This window comes from Astyanax mexicanus, chromosome 10 (genome assembly GCF_023375975.1).
Source record: "Astyanax mexicanus isolate ESR-SI-001 chromosome 10, AstMex3_surface, whole genome shotgun sequence".
Taxonomy (NCBI): Eukaryota; Metazoa; Chordata; class Actinopteri; order Characiformes; family Acestrorhamphidae; genus Astyanax; species Astyanax mexicanus.
Genome location: NC_064417.1, coordinates 25,802,342 through 25,823,057, shown reverse-complemented (window position 1 = coordinate 25,823,057; position 20,716 = coordinate 25,802,342). Strand labels below are relative to the sequence as shown.

Here is a 20,716-nt window from a genome sequence, read left to right as displayed (position 1 = left end):
TTGTGCATCACAGCAGAGAATACTGACCTGCACATTCACGCTGTGAAGGTACACCAGCAGCTTATTTAAGGTAAAAGCGATGCTATTTTATTTTTAAATTTGTTTATTGTTGAGTTAAAAGTCGGGTTTGTGTTTTGCAGCTCGTCTATGTTTGCACGGCGCACCTTTCGGAATAGACTCTGACGACTGACTGTTGTCTAGGTTTATTTCAGTCAGTGGCGCACCCGTGTTTTCTGCCGCCAAGATAGCAACATGCCAGAAATTGACCTGAACACACCTCACTTCCAGACCACCATGCCCATCAGTTTAGATTTATTACTAAACTCAAAAAGCTGAAACAATTTTAACAGTGCATGCAGAAGGCGTGAAAATAGACTGTTGCCGAGGTGAAAGTTGGCACAGAGAATTGCAACACACTTAGCGCAGGGTGCACGATAGAAACCTAAGACTAGATTTTTTTTTTTTTAAGACAACATAGAGAATCTATTTAGTGTTGGGCCATGCCAGAGCACAGCTTGGCATTTAATCTGAAATATATATAAAGCTGAAGAGTCTGTCAGTACACCAGACCCACTAAACCCTAAGGACAAAAAGTTCCTCAAAGTTTGAAAAGTTTTGACAAATCTTGATAAGGGGCGCGAGAGTGAGCACAAATTCAATAGTTATTGTGGCAGACAGCGTGTTGACAGGGCACACTGGGGGGGGGTGGGTTTCGGAGGGGGCAGCGGCTGAAGTTTCTGTGGCCATGGGTGTAATTTATAGCCTGTAAGAGCAGCAGGTCAGTATGTCAATCAATGCAGCAACTTCTGAGATGATTTGGCTCCATTGGCTTTAGGGAAGCGCCAAGAGTCTTTCTGCTAGAAACTCATTGGCAATACCTGGGTGGCTGGGAGGAAGCTGTCAGGAAGCTGGCAGATGTGTCAGGCTGATAAATCTGGCTGTCTCTCTCGGCCAACGCCCTGATTGGTGCCAGCGGGTGTCTCCCCCCCCCCCTCTCTCTTTCGTTTTCCCATTCTCGCTCTCTCCCTCGGCCAGGCTTCCAGAGGCGGCCTCTCGTTGGAATCGCACGCTCGTTATTTCATCACCTGGAGATTTGGCTTCATTATCTCCAATTATCAGGTGCTAATTAGCCACCTGATCCAGCGGAGGCTGAAAGACAGGGGCTGTCTCGCTGTGCGTGTTCCTGTGTGGTCTTGTTTTCTTTAAAAAGAAAGGATTTAATGAAGGTTTGGGACTAAGAGCTAATAGAAGAATATAGAGTGTTTGCAGATGATGTCACAGTTAGGGGAAGTCAGTGCTGTTAGACCCATTGAGGGGCAAAAGGACAGACTGAGTGGCAGTGTAAGTGTTCATTGTTCATTCGTTCACTCATTTAAATCATTGAACTCAGGTTCCAATCGCTTTTATGGCCACAGGTGTACAATAAAACCAAGCATCAATAGGCATGCAAACTGCTTCTACAAACATAAGTGAAACAATGGGTCACCCTCAGGAGCTCAGAGAATTCCAGCTTGTAACCATAAAAGGATAATCTCTGTAAATGTAAAATGAGAGAGCGACATCATTGCATGCAATCACTACCGACCTCCAAACTTCACGTGACCTTCAGATTAGCCCAAGAACAGTAGAGCATAGAGAGCTTCATGGAATGGGTTTCCATCACCGAGCAGCTCCATCCAAGCCTCACATCAATCTCCAAACACAATGCAGGAAATTTAATACTTTTGGCATCTCTCTATTAAGGGTTGGGGGAAATGTTAGATTCTTAGATGCATAACATCTGAGTGGAATCTGAATTGATTCACAAATGCCAAAAATTGATTCAGACCTGCCAACATGTACTCTTGTATGATTCCATGTTCTAAAGTACACAAATTGTATGATCTCACATTTCTCTCATTTATGGCTATAGAGCCATCAGAATAGCAGAATTCGTTTTGGATCATAACAGATACTATACTTTAAAAGTACCAAGTAGTCGTGCAATAAGGGAAAAAACAGTATAGAAGAAAAAAAAAGATGCATCCAGTTGCATCCATAATCGTTTTATAGTCGCATCTCGGACCTTTAAATTGTAATCGAATCATGCTGTGCTTAGAGACTCCCACCCCTACTATCTATCTATCCATCCATCTATCTGTCCATCCACCCACCCACCTACCTACCAACCAACCTACAGCCCTGCCTACCTGCCTAATGAACACATTGTTACAGTAATATTGCACTATATATTTTAGCTCTTAATATTGAGCTTCCATAAGTGCTTATGGAAGTGATAAAAGTGTATAATATTCTGGACTCAGAGAGGCTTGTTGCTCAACAGCACGTGCACAACACATCCCCGAGTCTTACACTGTGTGCGTGTATTCTCCTTCCTCGTGTTCCTCTGAGTTTGATCTAGTCAAGAATGTTCCTCTAAAGAATGTTAGTCTATTCCTCTTGTTCTCAGTATTGAGAAAAAAATCTACAGAGAAATGTCAAGAACTTGGCCAGTAGAACGGCACAGTAAAGACTTACCAAGTCTTTTTGAAAGTCTTACCAAGTCTTTTTATTTCCTGAACAGTATACTGTATACTATATGTGTTTTTCATTCAGTTTTCCCATTTCCCTCATAAATAACACAACCCACAGTATATACCAGTACCAGAGGTGTAGAAAAGTTACCACTTCTCATTCAGTGTGTTTTCTTTCTTTTTTAAGATTTTTTACATTTTAAATTTAATATTGGAGACTATATTAAAGCTATACAGGAACACATGCTGAATTATTCTGTTGGCAAAAATTGTTGAACAATCCAGACTATGTTTTATAATTTAGATTCTTATAAGTAGCACATTTATCTTTGAGGACAGAGCTGCACACTCTTGTTATTTTAATCTCAGTATCTTCATGAGGGAGAGTCACCTGGAATAGTTTTTTTAGCGTCTTGAAGTAGTTCCTGGAGGTGCTGAACAATAGTTGCTGCATTTCCTTTACACTGTGAAGCTCCAGCTCATCCCGAATCACAATCTTAGATCTGTTGCCATTGACTGGCACAATTTATTTGCATACAGGTGTGTCTCCTAGTTTCTGACACCCACCATCAGTGTGTATTCATTGCCTCCAAGCTACCTGAACTAGTACGTTATTTTTTTATGTATTTAACTGCTTGGCCTCTGTGTTGTAGGCTGTAGGAGCAAGCATCCTTTTCTGAGCTGCTAACTCTGTGTTGGCTGTTTGCTATACTGTTCACTATAGAGCATTAGGGTATTTTAAATCTTTATTTTGCTTAGATTAAATAAAATAGAAAAATAAATACAAATATGTTAAATTTCCTTACAATATAAAATGCACCTGTCTCTCCTGCACTCACCATTGACATCCCTCCCTCACGCAACCACATGACAATGCACATGGCACTAATTGGGAGCCAATCACCAGAGTATTGATTTCACCTGTTCCCCTCTGTATAAAGACACCTTCACTTTACCGAGTATTACCTGGTTTATCCATTTTACAAAGCATCACCCTTGCCTGTGTTTTCTTTCTTGTTTACTGACCTTTCTCGCCTTGCTTTTTATATGGTCTTGCCATGGTGTTTTGGTATATTTAACCCCTGTTACTTTTGTTTACTGCTGTTGACCCTGCTTGCTCTGACTACTCTTTGTATTACCAGTTTTTATAATGACGTCTCTTTATTGCATCTGCGCGTTATTACAATTATTGTGGAAAACAATTGACATAACAAAAAACATCAACTAAATTAAGTTACAGTTTAGCATTTTAGGCGTAAAAACTAGACGTTTTAAGCCTAATTCACTCAGTTTTCAGTAAAACTTACTTATTGTAAACAATTTGAGGCAAGAAATTACATTAATTGCATTAATACAATTATACTTATCCAGACTTCCTATCCAGGGTGGGCATACAGCAGAAGTATTTTTATTATTCTTTTTAAATATGTGACTTAAAAAAAAAAAGTGCATTGGCGCAGAGTGGTCCAGCGACCTAAAGCGCTGCCACTATGTCATCAAGCTGTTGGCGCTCAGAGAGAGCACAATTGGTCTTGCTCCCTCCGGGTGGGTAAATGGCGCTCTCTGCCATTTACTCACTCCTAGGGTGATGTCTGCAGCACAGGGCGTCTGTGAGGTGATGTATCAGAACCGAGTCGCTGCGCTTTCCTCCAAGCACGCTGGCTACTCGGCAATGCTGCATCAGCAGCAGCTCGGAAAGAAGGTGGCTGGCTTTACATGTATCGGAGGAAGCATGTGTTAGTCTCCATGTTGCTTGTGCAGGCTAGAGAAACACTATTCAGTAGCAGCAATATTCAAAAAGGAGCAAGCTTGAAGCATGTCACTGAATACCCCTGACAAGGTTCTTCATATACTATAAAAACATTCCAGTTTCTGTGGATAAGCGGCGGCATGTTGAAAGCAAACATTGGCCAGTGTTGAGCGTCAGTGCCGAGTCTCTAAAGCTGCCGGTTTGATCCTCTGAAGGACGAAAGAGATGTTGTGGAACTGAAGCACAGTGTGCACATCTGTTCTCCCTGATGACTGCATGCATGGAGACTCGAGTCTGAGTCAACAAACTCCCAGCATCCTCCATCCCACCACTCCCTGCTTTCTCCTCCACGTCTCTAAAGCTCTGTATTCCATCAAACTGTATATATGCAGAGTTACATGAAAAGTCTAATACCCCTCTGAATGTTCCAACATATTGTACTGGTGTTGTATGTGTGTTTGGGGTAATGTATATATTGCCTGGTGTGTTTTGTTTTGTGAAATTCATAAATAAATTCCTTTTTTCTGCCGAAACGAGTTATTCTCAGTGAAGACGATCCCTCAGCGGGTGACTGGAAATGGATACAGACTGAGAGCAATTACTCCAGAGTAGCAGAACAATTGTTAGCGACAGTGCTCCATTAGGAAATATGGCCCTCTAACTCAACCCACTGAATTCATGCTGAAATCTCCCATCTGTTCTGTTGGAAGTGGGATATTAGTTTTTGGTGAAGGCTTCTATAAGGACCGTAAAGAGGGAATAAAGATCCAGGGATTAGGATATTAAACCTGTTACGATTTGAAGAGCACAAGAACTGAGTTTTCTTACAATATGAATCCCTATTTTTACCTATTTGTGCACTAATTGACTTTCTTATCTGTAATTTTCTCAGATTTTCTCTAATTTTCTCTCATTTGCTCTGTTTTTTGGTAGACCGTGAATACTGACCGGGTTCCAGTGAAGCTCCATTACGATAAGTCACATGACCAGGTGTGGATTCTGAGCTGGGGGGATCTGGAAAAGAACTTCCCGACTCTTCAGGTAAAAAAAAAACAGATTGAAATAGCTCCCCCAACTGTACACAAAGATCTGTAGGTACGCCAATTATACTTATAATTATAAGTACATTCATTTTGTTTTGAACTACCTGCATGTTTTTGATATCAGATATCAAACCCATTTAAATAATGTCAAATTATGTCTATAAATTGTGCCTATAAACAGCACAGGATAGGAGGAATTATAATAAAATGTATTACATTTATTAAAAAACAGCTGTGCAGAACCTGTCAAGGTTGAATTTTGTGTTTGAGAGCATCAGTTGTAAAGCTGTGAAGAGGTATAGAGAGTTGGTATACAGTGGATAGCTCTATTTGAGTAATATTCTAATCCATATTATTACAAGTCACAAACCACAAAACTGCTAGGGTGCCCCAGGGAAGGAAGAGCAAGAGTTACCTCTGTTTAACAGCACCCCAGATAAGATTATTTTGGTTTGTTTAACAATTTTAAGTTTACCTCAGGATGGAGGCTATGATCAGAAGATCGCAGGTTCGAATCCTGGTCATGTAGCTTGCCATCAGCTACCGAGCCTTGAGAGGGCACAATTGGCCTTTCTCTCTCTGGGATTCTACATTAGCAGCAGTTTAAAAAAAAGATGGAGGCTGACTTCACATGTATCAAGGGAAGCATATGTTAGTCTTCACCCTACTGGTGTGTTAGGGAATCACTAGTAATAGGAAGAGTCCTAATGAGTGGGTTGGGTAATTGGATGTGTAAATTAAGAATAAAATGTAAAAAAAAAAAAATAATAAATAAAATGATCAAAAAAAAAGTTTACCTCAGGATTAATTCACAATGTGAGAAAAAAGGAAAACCACTGAATGAGACTGTTGGCTGGTAGTGTAGTAAATGTTGGGCACAAAGGCCAAAATACCCTCAATTATTATTGATTTTATGTTAAAATGCACAAAACATGATGACATTTAGTAATATTTATTGAAATGTATAATTTTTTTCCCATTTTCTTTTATATATTTTTACAATTTAAAATTCCTAATTTGGTTTTGATCTCATTTCGTTCTTGTCCACTCCTGGACTCGGCTTTAGCAGTCTTAACTACAGCTCTAGTGTTAAAGGTTCAGTTTGCTATGGGATGGGACTCTGTGCCTGCATCACTATAATCTATAAATCTGACTGTGGCTTTTAATTAAACTCAATTCTGAAAGACCTGCATGGAGCCATTTCAATAATAAGGGCTCTTTAGCTCAGTAGTGGGTAAGTGGAGTGCAGGGGTGGCAGAGTTGTTAGTGTCATCAGCCTTGGGGATGTTCCTGCATAAATGCATGGGCAGCTAATGAAATTACATGAAATTAAACGAAGCATAAATTTCTGCATCTTTTGTCATCCCCCGAACACCACCGGGCTCACCCCTGGCGCCACGCGTACGACGGTTTGAGAAGCCAGGATGTCGGAAATTTCCTATTACACCTCCTCTTACGCTTTTAATGTTGCAGCGTTAAGAGTGCGCTAATCCCCAGGTCGACTCCCAGCTCTCAAATCTCTGTCACTCAGCATCTTTTGAGCGTATCACACCTTGTTTTAAAAAAAAGGATTGCTTTTAACGCAAATACGCTAGAACGCAAGAAATGATCCCAACCGTCGTACACCCCCCTCCCGTTCAGTCAGTCCCTTAATGATTTTCAGGCCATCCAACAAATGATGTAACATGATTGAATCAGCATAGCAGGGAGTCCCTGCGGAGGTACATTTCAAATTACTGCCCCAAATAAACCTCTAAGCAGCGGCGTCCCCGGTGCGATCGGTCGATCGGTGCCAGAGACGTGATGATAGCTCTCATAACCGATGTCAGCGTGCCAGAGTGAATTACTCGTCCACAGAAAAACAAAAAGACAAAGAAAAGTCTCCTTCTTTTTCTGACGCTGGAATATGTGGGTCTCTTGCTGTGCCTCAGGTCATCAACCAGGCCAGTGGCAGCGCATCCCACCACACCATCCACACTCAGCCGGTGGGCCGTCGCTTCGACAGGGTAGACGACTTCTTCATCCCCCCCTCCAGCCTCATCATCAATCACATCAGGTATGACCTCGTATCAGCCTCTTTTACTCTGACCACAGATCTACAGCCTATACTCAGTCTATACCCAGACCAGATGATGCATAGTAAATGCTAAGATGTCCACATTACATTCCCACTGCAGTGGAAAGTAAATATTTAAGAATTATCTAAAAAAAAAAAAATGTTCGTATTGATTGTGTAGAGTTGTTGAGTTACATGGGGTGCTGTGTTATTAACTGGATGATTTAACGATTAAAGATGTCCTATGTCTTTTAATGAGCCATAATTGAGCCGCAATTGCTTCACCCAAGATCTGTAAACCTGTGTACAAAGCTACTGTGAAACATGTAGTCCAAGTCCAAGAATGAAATGAAAGGTAAATTTACTCAGAGCTGTGTTTTATATGGTATAAATAAAAGGCCTGTCACAATAATAACTATTAATATTTTTTATTAATAATAATTATTCGCTTATCGTACAACAAATGGACGTGACCTCAATAACATCTGATAATCGTTCTATTATATATTAAGTTAATTTGTATGTTTTTTTTGTTAGTAACTGTGACTCCAGTACTGTCAGACTCAAAAGTCTTATTATTATCAGACTCAAAGTCTGATTATTTACAAAATATATAATTGCTTTGTTATGCTGTTCTATTATCGTTATATGAGAGCCATTTATATGGTCTAAAACTGGGACGATACAGATGACAGGCCTAGTAATAATACAGCTCTAGAGTGGCCCTACTGTCTAACTGCTGTGCTGTTTATCATTTTGAAATGTCCCCCAGTCTGGGAACATCATGTAATAGGGCAGATCTGATGCACAAGTGGGAAAAAAGTAAACTAATGAATAAGGGAGGAGCAACAGACTAAACATCTCGCACAATCTACAGTGAATTTCAGTTGCTTTTGAGGCTCAACTTAACCAAATTTAAGATGCTGAGTAAAACAATGAGTTAGGAGAACTTTTGCCTAGACAAAGTTGAATTAACTCAAAAACACTCACTGATTTTACATTTTTACAGTGTAAGTAACAACTTATTATTAATATATCAAAAAGATTAGTGGTTTATTGACTGATGAAATCAGACTTTCTGATGATAGTCTTTAATAAAGGTTAATTAAAATGAGGTTAAATATTTTCATATACTGTAGAAGATGCTGAACTTTAGATTTTATACACTATTAAAGTTAAAGGTTTCCTAATCAATTCCCTAATGTAAAAGTTTCTCGTGCCTGAGGAGAGAGATGCGCAGCCTGATTGAGTGTCCATTAAAGAACAGCTCTGCAAGATTTTATTTTATCAGCCGTTAATCCTTTTAATTAAGCTGGCTGTGTGTTTAGTGTAAAGACAGGGAGAGTGACACACCATTTAAATGATGTTTACCGTGACTGATTCTCAGTAAATAAACTCAACAGACTGTTGGGTTTTCTCTTGTAATTTCCAGTCTGTACACATTTGGATGAGTTTCAGAAAGTGACATGGCAATAATCCTTATGGCAGTACTCTTTGGGCAGTGTCCTGTGGGCAGTGTCCTGTGGGCAGCGTCCTGTGGGCAGTATTCTGTAGGCACCTTTTTGTTGCTGTGCTCTGTGGGCAGAATCTTGTTTCAGTGTCCTGTTGGCATTAGCCTGTTGTTAATGGCCTGTTAGCAGTGTCCTGTGGGCAGTGTCCTGTTGGCAGTATTCTGTGGGCAGACTCATGTTGGTAGTGTCCGTGTTGGCAGCATCCTCTTGGCAATGCCCTGTGAGCAGAATCTTGTTTTAGCATCCTGTCGGATGTGTCCTGTTGGCAATGCCCTTTGAGCAGAATCTTGTTTTAGGATTCTGTGGGCAGCATCCTGTTGAATGTGTCCTGTTGGCAGTGTCCTGTTGGCAGTGCTCTGTAGGCAGTATCTTGTTTTTAGCATCCTGTTGGCAGCATTGTGTAGGCAGTGTCCTGTGGGCAGTGTCCCAGAGGCAGTGTCCTGTTGGCAGCATCCTGTTGGCAGTACCTTATGGGCAGAATCTTGTTTCAGCATCCTGTGGGCACCATCCTGTTGACAGTGCCCTGTGGGTAGGGTCCTGTTGGCAGCATCCTGGTGGCAGAATCTTGTTTCAGTGCACCTGTGTGCAGAAGCTTGTTTCAGTGCACCTGTGGGCAGCATCCAGTGGGCAGTGTCCTGTGGGCAGCATCCTGTTTCAGTGTCCTATAGGCAGTATCCTGTTGGCAGTGTCCTATAAGCAGCATCTGTAGGCAGTGCTCTGTAGACAGCATCTGTAGGCAGTGCTCTGTAGACAGCATCTTGTTTCAGTGTCCTGTTGATGCTGTCCAGTTGACAGTGTCCTGTGGGCAGCATCCTATTGATGGTGTCCTGTTGACAGTGTCCTGTGGGCAGCATCCTATGGGCAGTGTCCTGCTAATGGTGTCCTGTTGACAGTGTCCTGTGGGCAGCATCCTATGGGCAGTGTCCTGTTGATGGTGTCCTGTTGATGGTGTCCTGTTGACAGTGTCCTCTGGGCAGCATCCTATGGGCAGTGTCCTGTTGACAGTGTCCTCTTGACAGTGTCCTGTGGGCAGTGTCCTGTAGGTAGCACCCGGTGTGGTCACTGACTAGAGGATGACCAACAAAAAACTGTGCAGCTACAGATGAGCTTCTGTCTCTGACTTTACATCTACAAAATAAACAGTAAGTGAACACAATGTTTAAAAACTCCAGCAGCACTGCTGCATCTGATTCACCACTCATACACCACCATCATCTGCAGTGCTGAGAATGAATGACCCACTACACAAATAATAACTGCTCTGTGGTGGTCCTGTGGGACTTCAATATGACCATTGAAGAACATGGTCATAATATAGTGGCTGGACTGTGTAGTCATTATAATTATGGAATAAAAAGGCTGTAATAGATGTATAGGATAGACCCATAGCAATATGCAGAAATCCTCCTCCACATACAGTTCAGACCAGATAAACTATCTGAAGCTGGTAAATCACGCTAGAGGATTGACATTAGGCTCTAATATCCCACATAATGCATTCACAGTCACTTGCATTGGGGAGTAGCTTTAGCAGCTGAGGAGACAGGAGTCGTAAGATTAAACCCTGAATAAACAGTGTAAGAAGAGCCGCCCTGAAAGTAAAATCTCATTTGATTCGATTAAATCCGAGCTGAAGATTACAGAGCATGTACCTCTGATCCTCCTCTTCTCCTCTGGTGACAGATGGCTGTTTGCCTGTGATTGGATGACATGCTAATGTGAAATAATGAGCCAACTCATTGAAACTAGTGAAAAGCAAACATTCTTAGTTTATGTGGAGGCAGATATTCCACTAGCTTATAACATTGTGCATTTTATTAAGAACATTTGTATTGGCAGGTAAATACATACAGTACAAATCAAAGGTTTGTACAAACCTTTTTATGTTTCTCAATGTTTTTCTTTATTTATTTTTTTTGGTGTTTACTAGGGCATCATGTGTGTAGAATGAGTTGTGTATAAATGTATATTTCTCCAACAGTTGTTATGCAGTTTATAGGTTTAGGGCAGTAATCAGTAATCAGATTTCATCAAGGAAAGATGAACAAAATATTCAAAATATGTCTAACTGATACATATATCTAATTACATAATCATTATATATATATATATATATATTTTTTTTTTTTTTTTTACAGTTATCATATTTTTTGGACTATAAGGTGCACTTAAAATCATTCATTTTCTCAAAAATCATTAGTGTGCTTTATAACACTGTGCCTCTTTTATATGAATTTTACCAGTCGGGTTGTAAGGAGCAGTAAAGCCACTCTGCTGAAGCACAGCGTTATACAGGAGTTTCAATGAAGTTTCTCCATAACTGAGGCTGGAGCAATATTATTATTAGCCGCTAACCACAGCGCTAGCTCTTTCACTATTCAGAGGTAAGTATATTGGGCTGTAGTCTGCGTGTTTACTGTGTTAAAACAAGCTACAGGAGACAAACTGCTAGCTCATAGGGCCGTGGGTTACCAGAACAATGAGAGTTCCTTAGTTTATGGCAACATATCAGGCAACATTTGTGCTAAGCATGGCTGGCTAGCACTGCTAGCTGTGGCTGGTTAGCGCTGCTAACCGCTGCTGGCTAGCGCTGCTAACCGCTGCTGGCTAGCGCTGCTAACCGCGGTTGGCTAGTGCTGCTAACCACTGCTGGCTAGTTCTGCTAACCACTGCTGGCTAGTGCTGCTAACCACTGCTGGCTAGTGCTGCTAACCACTGCTGGCTAGTGCTGCTAACCAGGGCTATCTCAGTGCTTGCTAACTATGGCTAGTGCTCACCCTTTCACTAAATATAGGAATTCTAAGCTTATTGTGAATAAATGGAAGCAGTTTACTCAGCCAAAAAAACTTTTTCTGAGAGGGGAAATCTGTGTAGATTAACATTAAGTTTTAAAAGATTATTATTATTATTATTTTTTTTTTTTAAGAATTACAGTTTTGTTTACAGCGGTGAGAGCTGCGGAATTAGAAGGGAAAAGTGGCGACACCCTTGTTTACTTCAAGTATGCATTTTTACTAGTGTTGCTTAATGTGCCTCATAATCCGGAGCACCTTATGTATTAAAACAGACCAAAATAGATATTAATTGATAGTGTGCCACATAATCCAAATAATAAGTCAGAAATATATGTTTTTTGCTTACAGCATGGTTTTAATGCCCTTTGCTATTTATTTTTTCGTGCATCATTTCATTAATCTTTTCGTGATAAAACTCAACTTTTTCTCATATACACAAAAACTGCTTATCTATTCCAGATAGACCTTTGAGAATAGATCTCTGGTTAAAGAAATAGCTCACAATAACGCCCCAATCCATTTTCACAACTCCAGATTCATAAGCATTCCCATCAGCCTGTGTGAACCTATGTATATATAGTATAAGCTGTTAGTGTTTCTAGCAAATTCCTCCTGGATCATGTTTCCTCACAAAAATAGTGAATGCACTGCCTTGAGCAAGTTTTAAAATAGAACAGTAAACTGTATTTCCACATTAGCCTCAGAGACGCTGGCCGGTCTCGGGCCGCTATAGCTTTGTACCTCCGGAGTGTGATGACATTTAGCAGCGCTGTCCTCCCGCCGACCCTCCCGGCTGCTTTAATATGTCTCAGTGCTACCGGTCAGCGTATGTTAAATGAGGGCAATGCAATGCAACAGAGGGGTCAGCGCAGCCTGGCATTCTCTGCTGAACAGCAGGCTGGATTAAGCACACTACATCAGCCTCCAGCCAAAGAAGATGCTTTTAAGCTCTGTTGCATAATGAAATCCTGAGCAGACAAGCTAGGTAAAATAAGAAAAATGAAAATCTGATGTTCCTCTGATGGATCGGATTATCCTGTACTTGTTATTGTGTTTATTTTGCAAATAAAAAAACGTACTTGCAATAAATAACAAAAAAGAAAAAGTCAGTCGTTCATAAGGAACCTGCAGTAAATAATCAGTAGTATTGCTGTAAGCTTTCTAAATGGCTAGAGAATATTGATGGATACATGTAGCATATGCCTTTTAAAATATACAGCTCTGAAAAAAAAAAGTAAGAGACCAATTCAGTTTTTGAATCTGATTTTTTTCTGATTTTGCTTTGTATAGGTATATGTTTGAGTAAAATGTACATTGTTGCTGTATTCTATAAACTACAAACAACATTTCTCCCAAATTCCAAATAAATATACTGTTTATTTGTTTATATGTGATTGATACATGTAGCATATACAGTTTTTTCAAATATAGCTACACCCTTAAAAACTAGGGTGTAGCTTTAAAAAAAAAAAAAATTATTTACAAGCATTCACATACAGTATCATAAGTCACAGTTGTACTGTTTGTGTGCTCAATTGAGCACGTTGAGTAAATATCCTTATTACAGGCTAGAAAAAGTAATTATGGAGTATTTCTCAAACTGTAACACTTATCTGTAACACTTTATCCTGAGGTGTCTTGAAAGTTGTTTGGTTCAAGATAGTGTTCACACTAGTCAGATGTATTTACTTATTTATTTATTGTGTAGCCAATTATATTATTGGACAACTTTTTGTCTTTTAGCTTATAGAAAAGGCATAAACACTCAGGACGCACTTTTGATGTTTTTAAATGTGCTGGATAAAAGACATAAACAGTACAATGTAACGCTGTAGCAGATGGGAGGCGGACGTATATGTGGGTAAGACAGACTTTAATAAATAACAAAGAAATAAACAAACAAATAAGGAAATAACGAGAAAATATATAAACATAAACAAACAGGGAAAACAACAAAGAGCTAAGCTAAACAGATAATAACTAAACAGAGCTAGGGAAGTATACAAGGGAGAAATACGTAAATATATATAAGGATAAACAGAGAATATAAAGAAACGAAAAACTAAGGAACGTTGAAATAACAATAGCAAACGTGAAATAAACAATAGCAAACGTGGCAAGACAGACAACGGGAGTAGGTGCAAAGACCGACGAAGACAAAGTGGCAGAGGGGACTATTTATAAGAACAAGAAACAATGAACACCTGGGGAAACAGGTAACGAGGGGCGGAGCTACAAATTACAGACATGTGACGGAAAATTACAGGGGAAACACACTGGGAAACGCAGAAACACAGGGAAACAGAGTGAGGGCGTGACATACAAATTATGCAGCTGTATTAAAAATAGTATTTAATATTTGAGTTAGATTTTGTATGGGTATTTTTAAACTATCACTATTTGATCTTGTTAAAACAGACCTTTGTTTAGACGGGTGTGAAAACAGCAATCACACTCGGGTGCAGAGGAGGTGGTCTCGGCTCGGTTCCAAACTAACTTTGGAGTGGTTAGTTTGTGGTGGGAATGTGATCTCAAATATACTCTTTTTATCTGAGATATATGGCTGTTCAGGTGTAGTTTAACCTGATTTATTAGCCAGATAATTACTACAGCTATTAAATAATGCATCTGACGCTGCTTTGTGCTAAGATGTTTACACACTGAATGCGGGTGTCAGTTTGCAGTGCAGCAGGGAGGAGACGTGGAGAGCGAACGCAAATTATTAAATAAAACAATAAAACAAAACAGAACATAGGAGCTTGAATTTAATGAAACAGAGAACAAAGAAAATGCAACCTTAACAGACGTAGAACGTACAGGAACTGACAAAGCAAACAGAAAACACAGGACTATGAATACAGACACAAAGCGGGAAAGGAAACTGGAAACACCTGGGCAAAGGTAACGAGGGGGTGGAGTTACAAATGAAACACAGGTGAAAACACTTAAGGTGGAGGCACAGGAGGAACACACAGGACCACGTGGGGCATGACACAGGCATGGAGGAGGAGGGGTAAACATATACAGAGAGAGAGCATGGAGACAGAACAGGACAGACACGTTTACTGGTCATATTTATATTAAATAAAATGTGGCCAATCAGTGGGCCCTAATTATTGCATGGGCCTCAAGGCTGCAGCCTAATGTAGCCTGTGCATTAATCTGCCACAACAGTACTACTGAGCGATGATGTAAGCCAAGTATTGAACTGTAGTGAGTTTCTGTAGTCTCATTTATTCATTTCTTGGGGAGAGAAGTAGTGTGGTGCAATTTCAGGCAGCTCACTAAATTACGTGGATTTCAGCATTCCCTCACTTTCTCTCCAATAATGTCGGAAAATAACAGCCTGCAGAACCCTCATTCATTCAGTTCATCGAGCTCCTGTCAGGCTTTTATCAATAACTTTGTGACTGGCAAACTCATTTATTGGCTGTGCTGCATATATTTTTTCTCTATTAGTGGATTTTAATTTCTTTAATTGAAAAATGTGCTGTTTTTGATTATTCAGAAATTTTAATTGCTTTATATTTCTGTATTTCAGCTTGGGGGGCAACCAAAAGAAAGTGTCAGGATTCAGTGCTATTTAGTATAAAATTTTAAACTGATATGGGCAATTCATTCAGCATATTTATTCAGTATGCAGTCATGTCTCATTGTGAAAGTTGTAGAGGTTCCTAATGGTGTTTTGCAATAATCCAACCCATGCAGCACTAATATGCTCACAAAGTTGCTGCAGATAGATTGCGATAGGGCTTGATAAGATTGATAAGCGCTACCACTATGATCAAGAGATCGCTGGTTTGGATCCCGGGCATGCAGCTTGCCATCAGCTGACGGAGCCCCGGGAGAGAGCACAATATGCCGTGCTTTCTCTGGGAGGGTTCAATGGTGGTGTTTCCCCTCATCACCAACAAAGGTGATGTCAATCAGCATAAGTCGTGAGCTGTGAGCTGAGGTATCGGAACCGAGTCGCTGCGCTTTTCTCCGAGTGTGATGTGATGCTACTCAGCAATGCTGCATCAAAAAGAGGCGGGGTTGACAAGAGGCGGATTGACTTCACATGTGTCAGAGGAGGCATGTGCTAGTCTTCACTGTCCTTGTGTTGTGGCGTCACTCGTTATGAGGCATATATATATAGCATATCTGTTAGCATCCCACACATTTTTAATCAGCGTTGCCACTATGACTGGGAGATTGCTGGTTTGAATCCGGTCATGCAGCTTGCCATCAGCTGCAGGAGCCCTGAGAGAGCACAATTGAATGGGACCTCAATAACGCAATGTTGCTATTGTACATATTTGCACCCAATACCATGAAAACAGGCCTCCTGGACATGTGACAACATATAATTTACCATGGCACTGATTGCTGTACCAACAAGAAAAAAAATAATAGTTTCTCATACACAGCAGCCATCTTGCTCATTTCTGTAGGACATTCCTGAATTTAGAGTGCTCCTACTTTACTCCATCCTATTAAAATAATGTGTCTACCGATCATTCAACTAGTTTGGATGCACATCTCTTTTTTAGATATCCTCTACAAGGATAGCCAGTAGCCAAGGGCAGAAAGGAATCTTTTTGTTTTTGAATGGTAAGTTTTGATGAATCAGGCCATTTAAACCAAGGTCTAGAACTGAAGATAAATGGCCTTTAATTGAGTTACATTGAGAACAAATTCAATTCATGGCTTCAAGTCCCTTGAAGAAAGAACAAACCCACGGCAAGATATAAAAAAGTATGGTGTTAAAAAAGAAACAGTCCAGCTCTGGGCTTTTTTTATATAGACCTGTTATTATACCATACTCTAGCTTTTGTCACTGGTCTTTATAGAGCAACAAAATAAAGGCCTTATGTCCTTTGCCCCAGGAGAAACTATTGGCTCTTAATACCACCCAGCTTTGAACCCTGACTATAGGCTGTTGGCAGCTGCTTTTAAACCTCTAAACTCTTCTTCAAAATGGCCATGACTTAATCTTAAGTGTTTCTATTGTTGCCATCAGTTTAAAAAAATTACAGTATTAAAAATACAGCTGGTAAACTACTGTAAATGACTAATTAACTGCAATAAATTATCCATTAACAGCTATAAATGATATAGTAACTACTATACTGTAAACAATGCAGTAACTGTTTCATTACTTTCTTTAATTGATTCACTAACTACTATAAATGATTCACTAACTACTATAAATGATTCACTAACTACTATAAATGATTCACTAACTACTATAAACAATCCATTAACTGCTATCAATGATTCATTATCTGCTATAAATGATTCATTAACTGCTATCAATGATTCATTATATGCTATAAATGATTCATTAACTGCTACAAATGATTCATTAACTGCTATAAATGATTCATTAACTGCTATAAATGATTAATTAGTTGCTTAATGATCCAGTAATTACTATAAATGATTCAGTAACTGCTACAAATGATTCATTAACTGCTATAAATGATTCATTAACTGCTATAAATGATTCATTAACTGCTACAAATGATTCATTAACTGCTATAAATGATTCATTAACTGCTATAAATGATTAATTAGTTGCTTAATGATCCAGTAATTACTAAAAATGATTCAGTAACTGCTACAAATGATTCATTAACTGCTATAAATGATTCATTAACTGCTACAAATGATGCATTAACTGCTATAAATGATTCATTAACTGCTACAAATGATTCATTAACTGCTATAAATGATTCATTAATTGCTTAATGATCCAGTAATTGTTATAAATGATTCAGTAACTGCTGTACATAATTCATTAACTGCAATAAATGTGTTAACTGCTATACATGATCCAGTAAGAGCTATATATGATTGCAATTACTATACTGTACATAATCCAACAACTGTTTCATTACTTTTTTCAATAATTCACTAACTACTATAAATGATTCATTAACTGCTACAAATGATTCATTAACTGCTATAAATGATTCAGTAACTGCTATACATGATTCATTAACTGCAATAAACAATTTGTTAACTGATATAAACGATTCTGTGACTGCTATAAATGATTCAGTAACTGCAATACATGATCCTGTAACTGCTAAAAATAGTCAGTAATTTCTAAAAGTGATCCTATAACTGCTATAAATAATTCAGTAACTACTATAAATTATTAAGTAATTGTGTTAAATGATTATTAGTTGCTATAAATAATTATAAATAATTCAGTCACTTCTACAAATGAAAATAATTATAAATAATTCATTAACTATGAATGTTTCAGTAACTAATATAACCATAACTTTTAGATAGAGGAAGTTGTAGAGCTGCAAATAAAAGGTCTTTTTTTAAATAAAGTACTTTTTTTTTTTTTTTTGCCAGAGGAGGAACTGCAGGCTCTTTAATATTATACTATATTAAATCTGGTAGGCAGTTAGCATTGGAAACTCTGTTTTCTTTTGTTGCAGTGCTGTTTGTAAGCCTCTGCGGATGGCATTAGGTTGGGATGCAGGACTGAGCAGTGCTGTGGGTGAACTCCGGCTGCAGGGCTGCAGAGATTCAGATGATTGTGTGATTGTGCAGACGGCCTGAGGGATTGCTCCAGAGAAAAGAATAATGAAAGGGATTCAGCTCTCTGTAACTGATCTGTCTTCTATCAGCTGTCCAAATACAGCAGTGTGAACACTTCTACCCAAGGCCACCAAGAGTCGGACAGCAGAATTGGGAAAGAATCCAGAAAGCGTTTTATTTTATTGGCTGTTTCAGCGATTTCAAGGGCACATTTTCTGCATTTGTACTTTTCTTGTTATAGTTTAACTTGAAGGCCACAACTGTGTGTTTAACAGGAAGTGCAGGCATAATTAATTTTATTTATTTTTTTTACTTTTTGACTTTTTTCCTTCATCACCTCAGGCACAGTAACAGAACAAACAGCCTGTTCAATTCTAATATATAAAGAGTGAGTGAGAAAATGTATGAGTGTGCTGTACACTGACATGAAATAGGAACTAGTTTTGTGTCCCATGATTTTTGCCATGTCCCATGTCACTTAAGAACACTGTACTGTCCTGTGGGATATATGTGTGTGGAGCCTTCTGCATTGAATGTGGATGGCGCTTGTCTGTTTGCATGGACAGCAGTTAAAGCCAGTTAGAGCAGTGTAGAGAACTGTGTTCTCATGATGGAATGATGTTGAAGCTGTGGGTCACTAACTCTAGCTTTTGTCATTAACTGCAATCAAATACTCACAGCCATGCCCCAGAATAATGTGGAAAACCTTCCATGAGACTATAGAGACAGAAGAAGCTATGAATGAATCTGTAATGTTTATTAAAAACTTTTAGTTATTATGTTTCAATAGTAAGCAGCTCAGAATTAGCGGCTCATAAAAATATGCTTGTTCTTACAGCCTACAACAAAGAGGCCAGATTAATCCTAATATATACATAATATAAGTCTACAAGTTTACCTAAAGCTGTCCATACACCACACAACTTTTAGAAGACTCTGGAAATACTTTTAACAGACTAAAATCTGACACCCTCTCACTTCTAAGGACTCGTCCCAGACTTTTTAGTCACAGGCTAAGATTTTGCAAAGACTGGGGGGGGGGACTATTTACAAGACTGCAACTAGATTCTTTCTGAGATTATTTCCCATCATGCTTCTGGTGGAGTTTAACAGGAAGAGAAGCTGTTGATTAACAGTGGAGCAGAAACAGAAGCACTTGGCCTCAGCTGCCTTGGTTTGTGCTCTCCTATTGGTTGTTGACATTGTTCTCGTCACTACTTGCGTAAGCTGAGTCTCAAAACTTGCGATAAGACTCTTGTGATTTTTTTTCGACTCTGGAAATTTGTCTGCGACTGTGAAATCATTTGAAAGTTGGGTAACACTTTACTTGGATGGTCCATTTTATGGCCTTGTTGATGATCAACCGACATTCAACTAACACTGAATTGAATGTCCATTAAATTTAACTTAAGCCTATGTTGAATGTAAATGATTCAAAATAGAACATAACCCTACACCTAACCCTAACCTTAACCCTTAATCAACCCTAAAAGCTAACCCTAACCTTAACCCTTAATCAACCCTAAAATCTAACCCTACACCTAACCCTAACCTTAACCCTTAATCAACCCTAAAATCTAACCCTACACCAAACCCTTACCCTAACCTTCACCTAAGCTTAAAATCTAACCCTAAACCCAATCCTAAAATATTAAGATAAGCGTTTGGATTAGAGTTGAATGTAGGGTTATTTTCAATGGAGAATCACTTATGTAGTTGAATGTTAGTTGAGCATCAAAGTGGGCATCAAATGGACCATCCAAGTAAAGTGCTACCAAAAGTTACCATAAGGTAGCCCAGGGGGAATCACTACACACTGATGGTGAGTGTCAGAAACTAGGGGACACACCCAGTATGCAAATAGATTGTGCTAAAGGCCAGTGGAAAAGAAGCTGTCAAATAGCAACAGACTAAAATCAGTTATTATACAGTAAGCTGATTTAACTTAAAGATCTCAGTTTGAATGTACATTTGCCCATGACGTACATGTTCACCTGATTTAAAAAGGTTGAGTAATGTTTGGAAGTATCCAGTTTTACATAAAACAGACTTAATTTGTTTGAGTTCAGACTATGTGTGAGTTTACAGTGTAGTGTATATAGTATTTAGCTTTTTGTGATCTTATGAAGAAGGTTTGGGGTCTCCAGGACCCTGAGCATTAAAATGAACAAAAAATCAGCTGTGCTGTGGCGTGTCGGACGTTTCCTCGTAGTATTGGACAGCCAGCAGAATCTCACGGCCTGCTGAGCCGAACAGACAGGAAAGGTCTGACCGAAACCACTAATGGAGAAACAGCAGCAGCAGCCAATCAATGCAGCTCATCATCACAAACGATAATGTGCCCATCACTCTGGAGCAGATGCCACGTATCAGCCTGACCCAGTCAGCAGGCACAGCTCTAAAGTGGCAAAAAACAGCTGAATGACAGCGGGTTCGGAGTCTGAGACAGAATTGATCAGAGGGAACTCATATTTAATCGAGGCTTTTTGGACAGTGACACTCTCG

The 20,716-nt window shown here is 39.3% G+C and overlaps 1 protein-coding gene across 4 annotated transcripts in view; it reads left to right on the top strand.

Annotated features, from left to right (window-relative positions):
* fstl5 (follistatin-like 5) overlaps positions 1-20,716 on the top strand; it is a 274,862-nt gene that overhangs the window by 248,169 nt on the left and 5,977 nt on the right. For all 4 annotated transcript variants that reach the window (XM_049483812.1, XM_049483813.1, XM_049483811.1 and 1 more), the window contains 2 exons: positions 5,197-5,304; positions 7,238-7,362. In XM_049483812.1, coding sequence (XP_049339769.1) covers positions 5,197-5,304; positions 7,238-7,362 — 233 coding nt within the window. The remainder of the gene's footprint in view (positions 1-5,196; positions 5,305-7,237; positions 7,363-20,716) is intronic.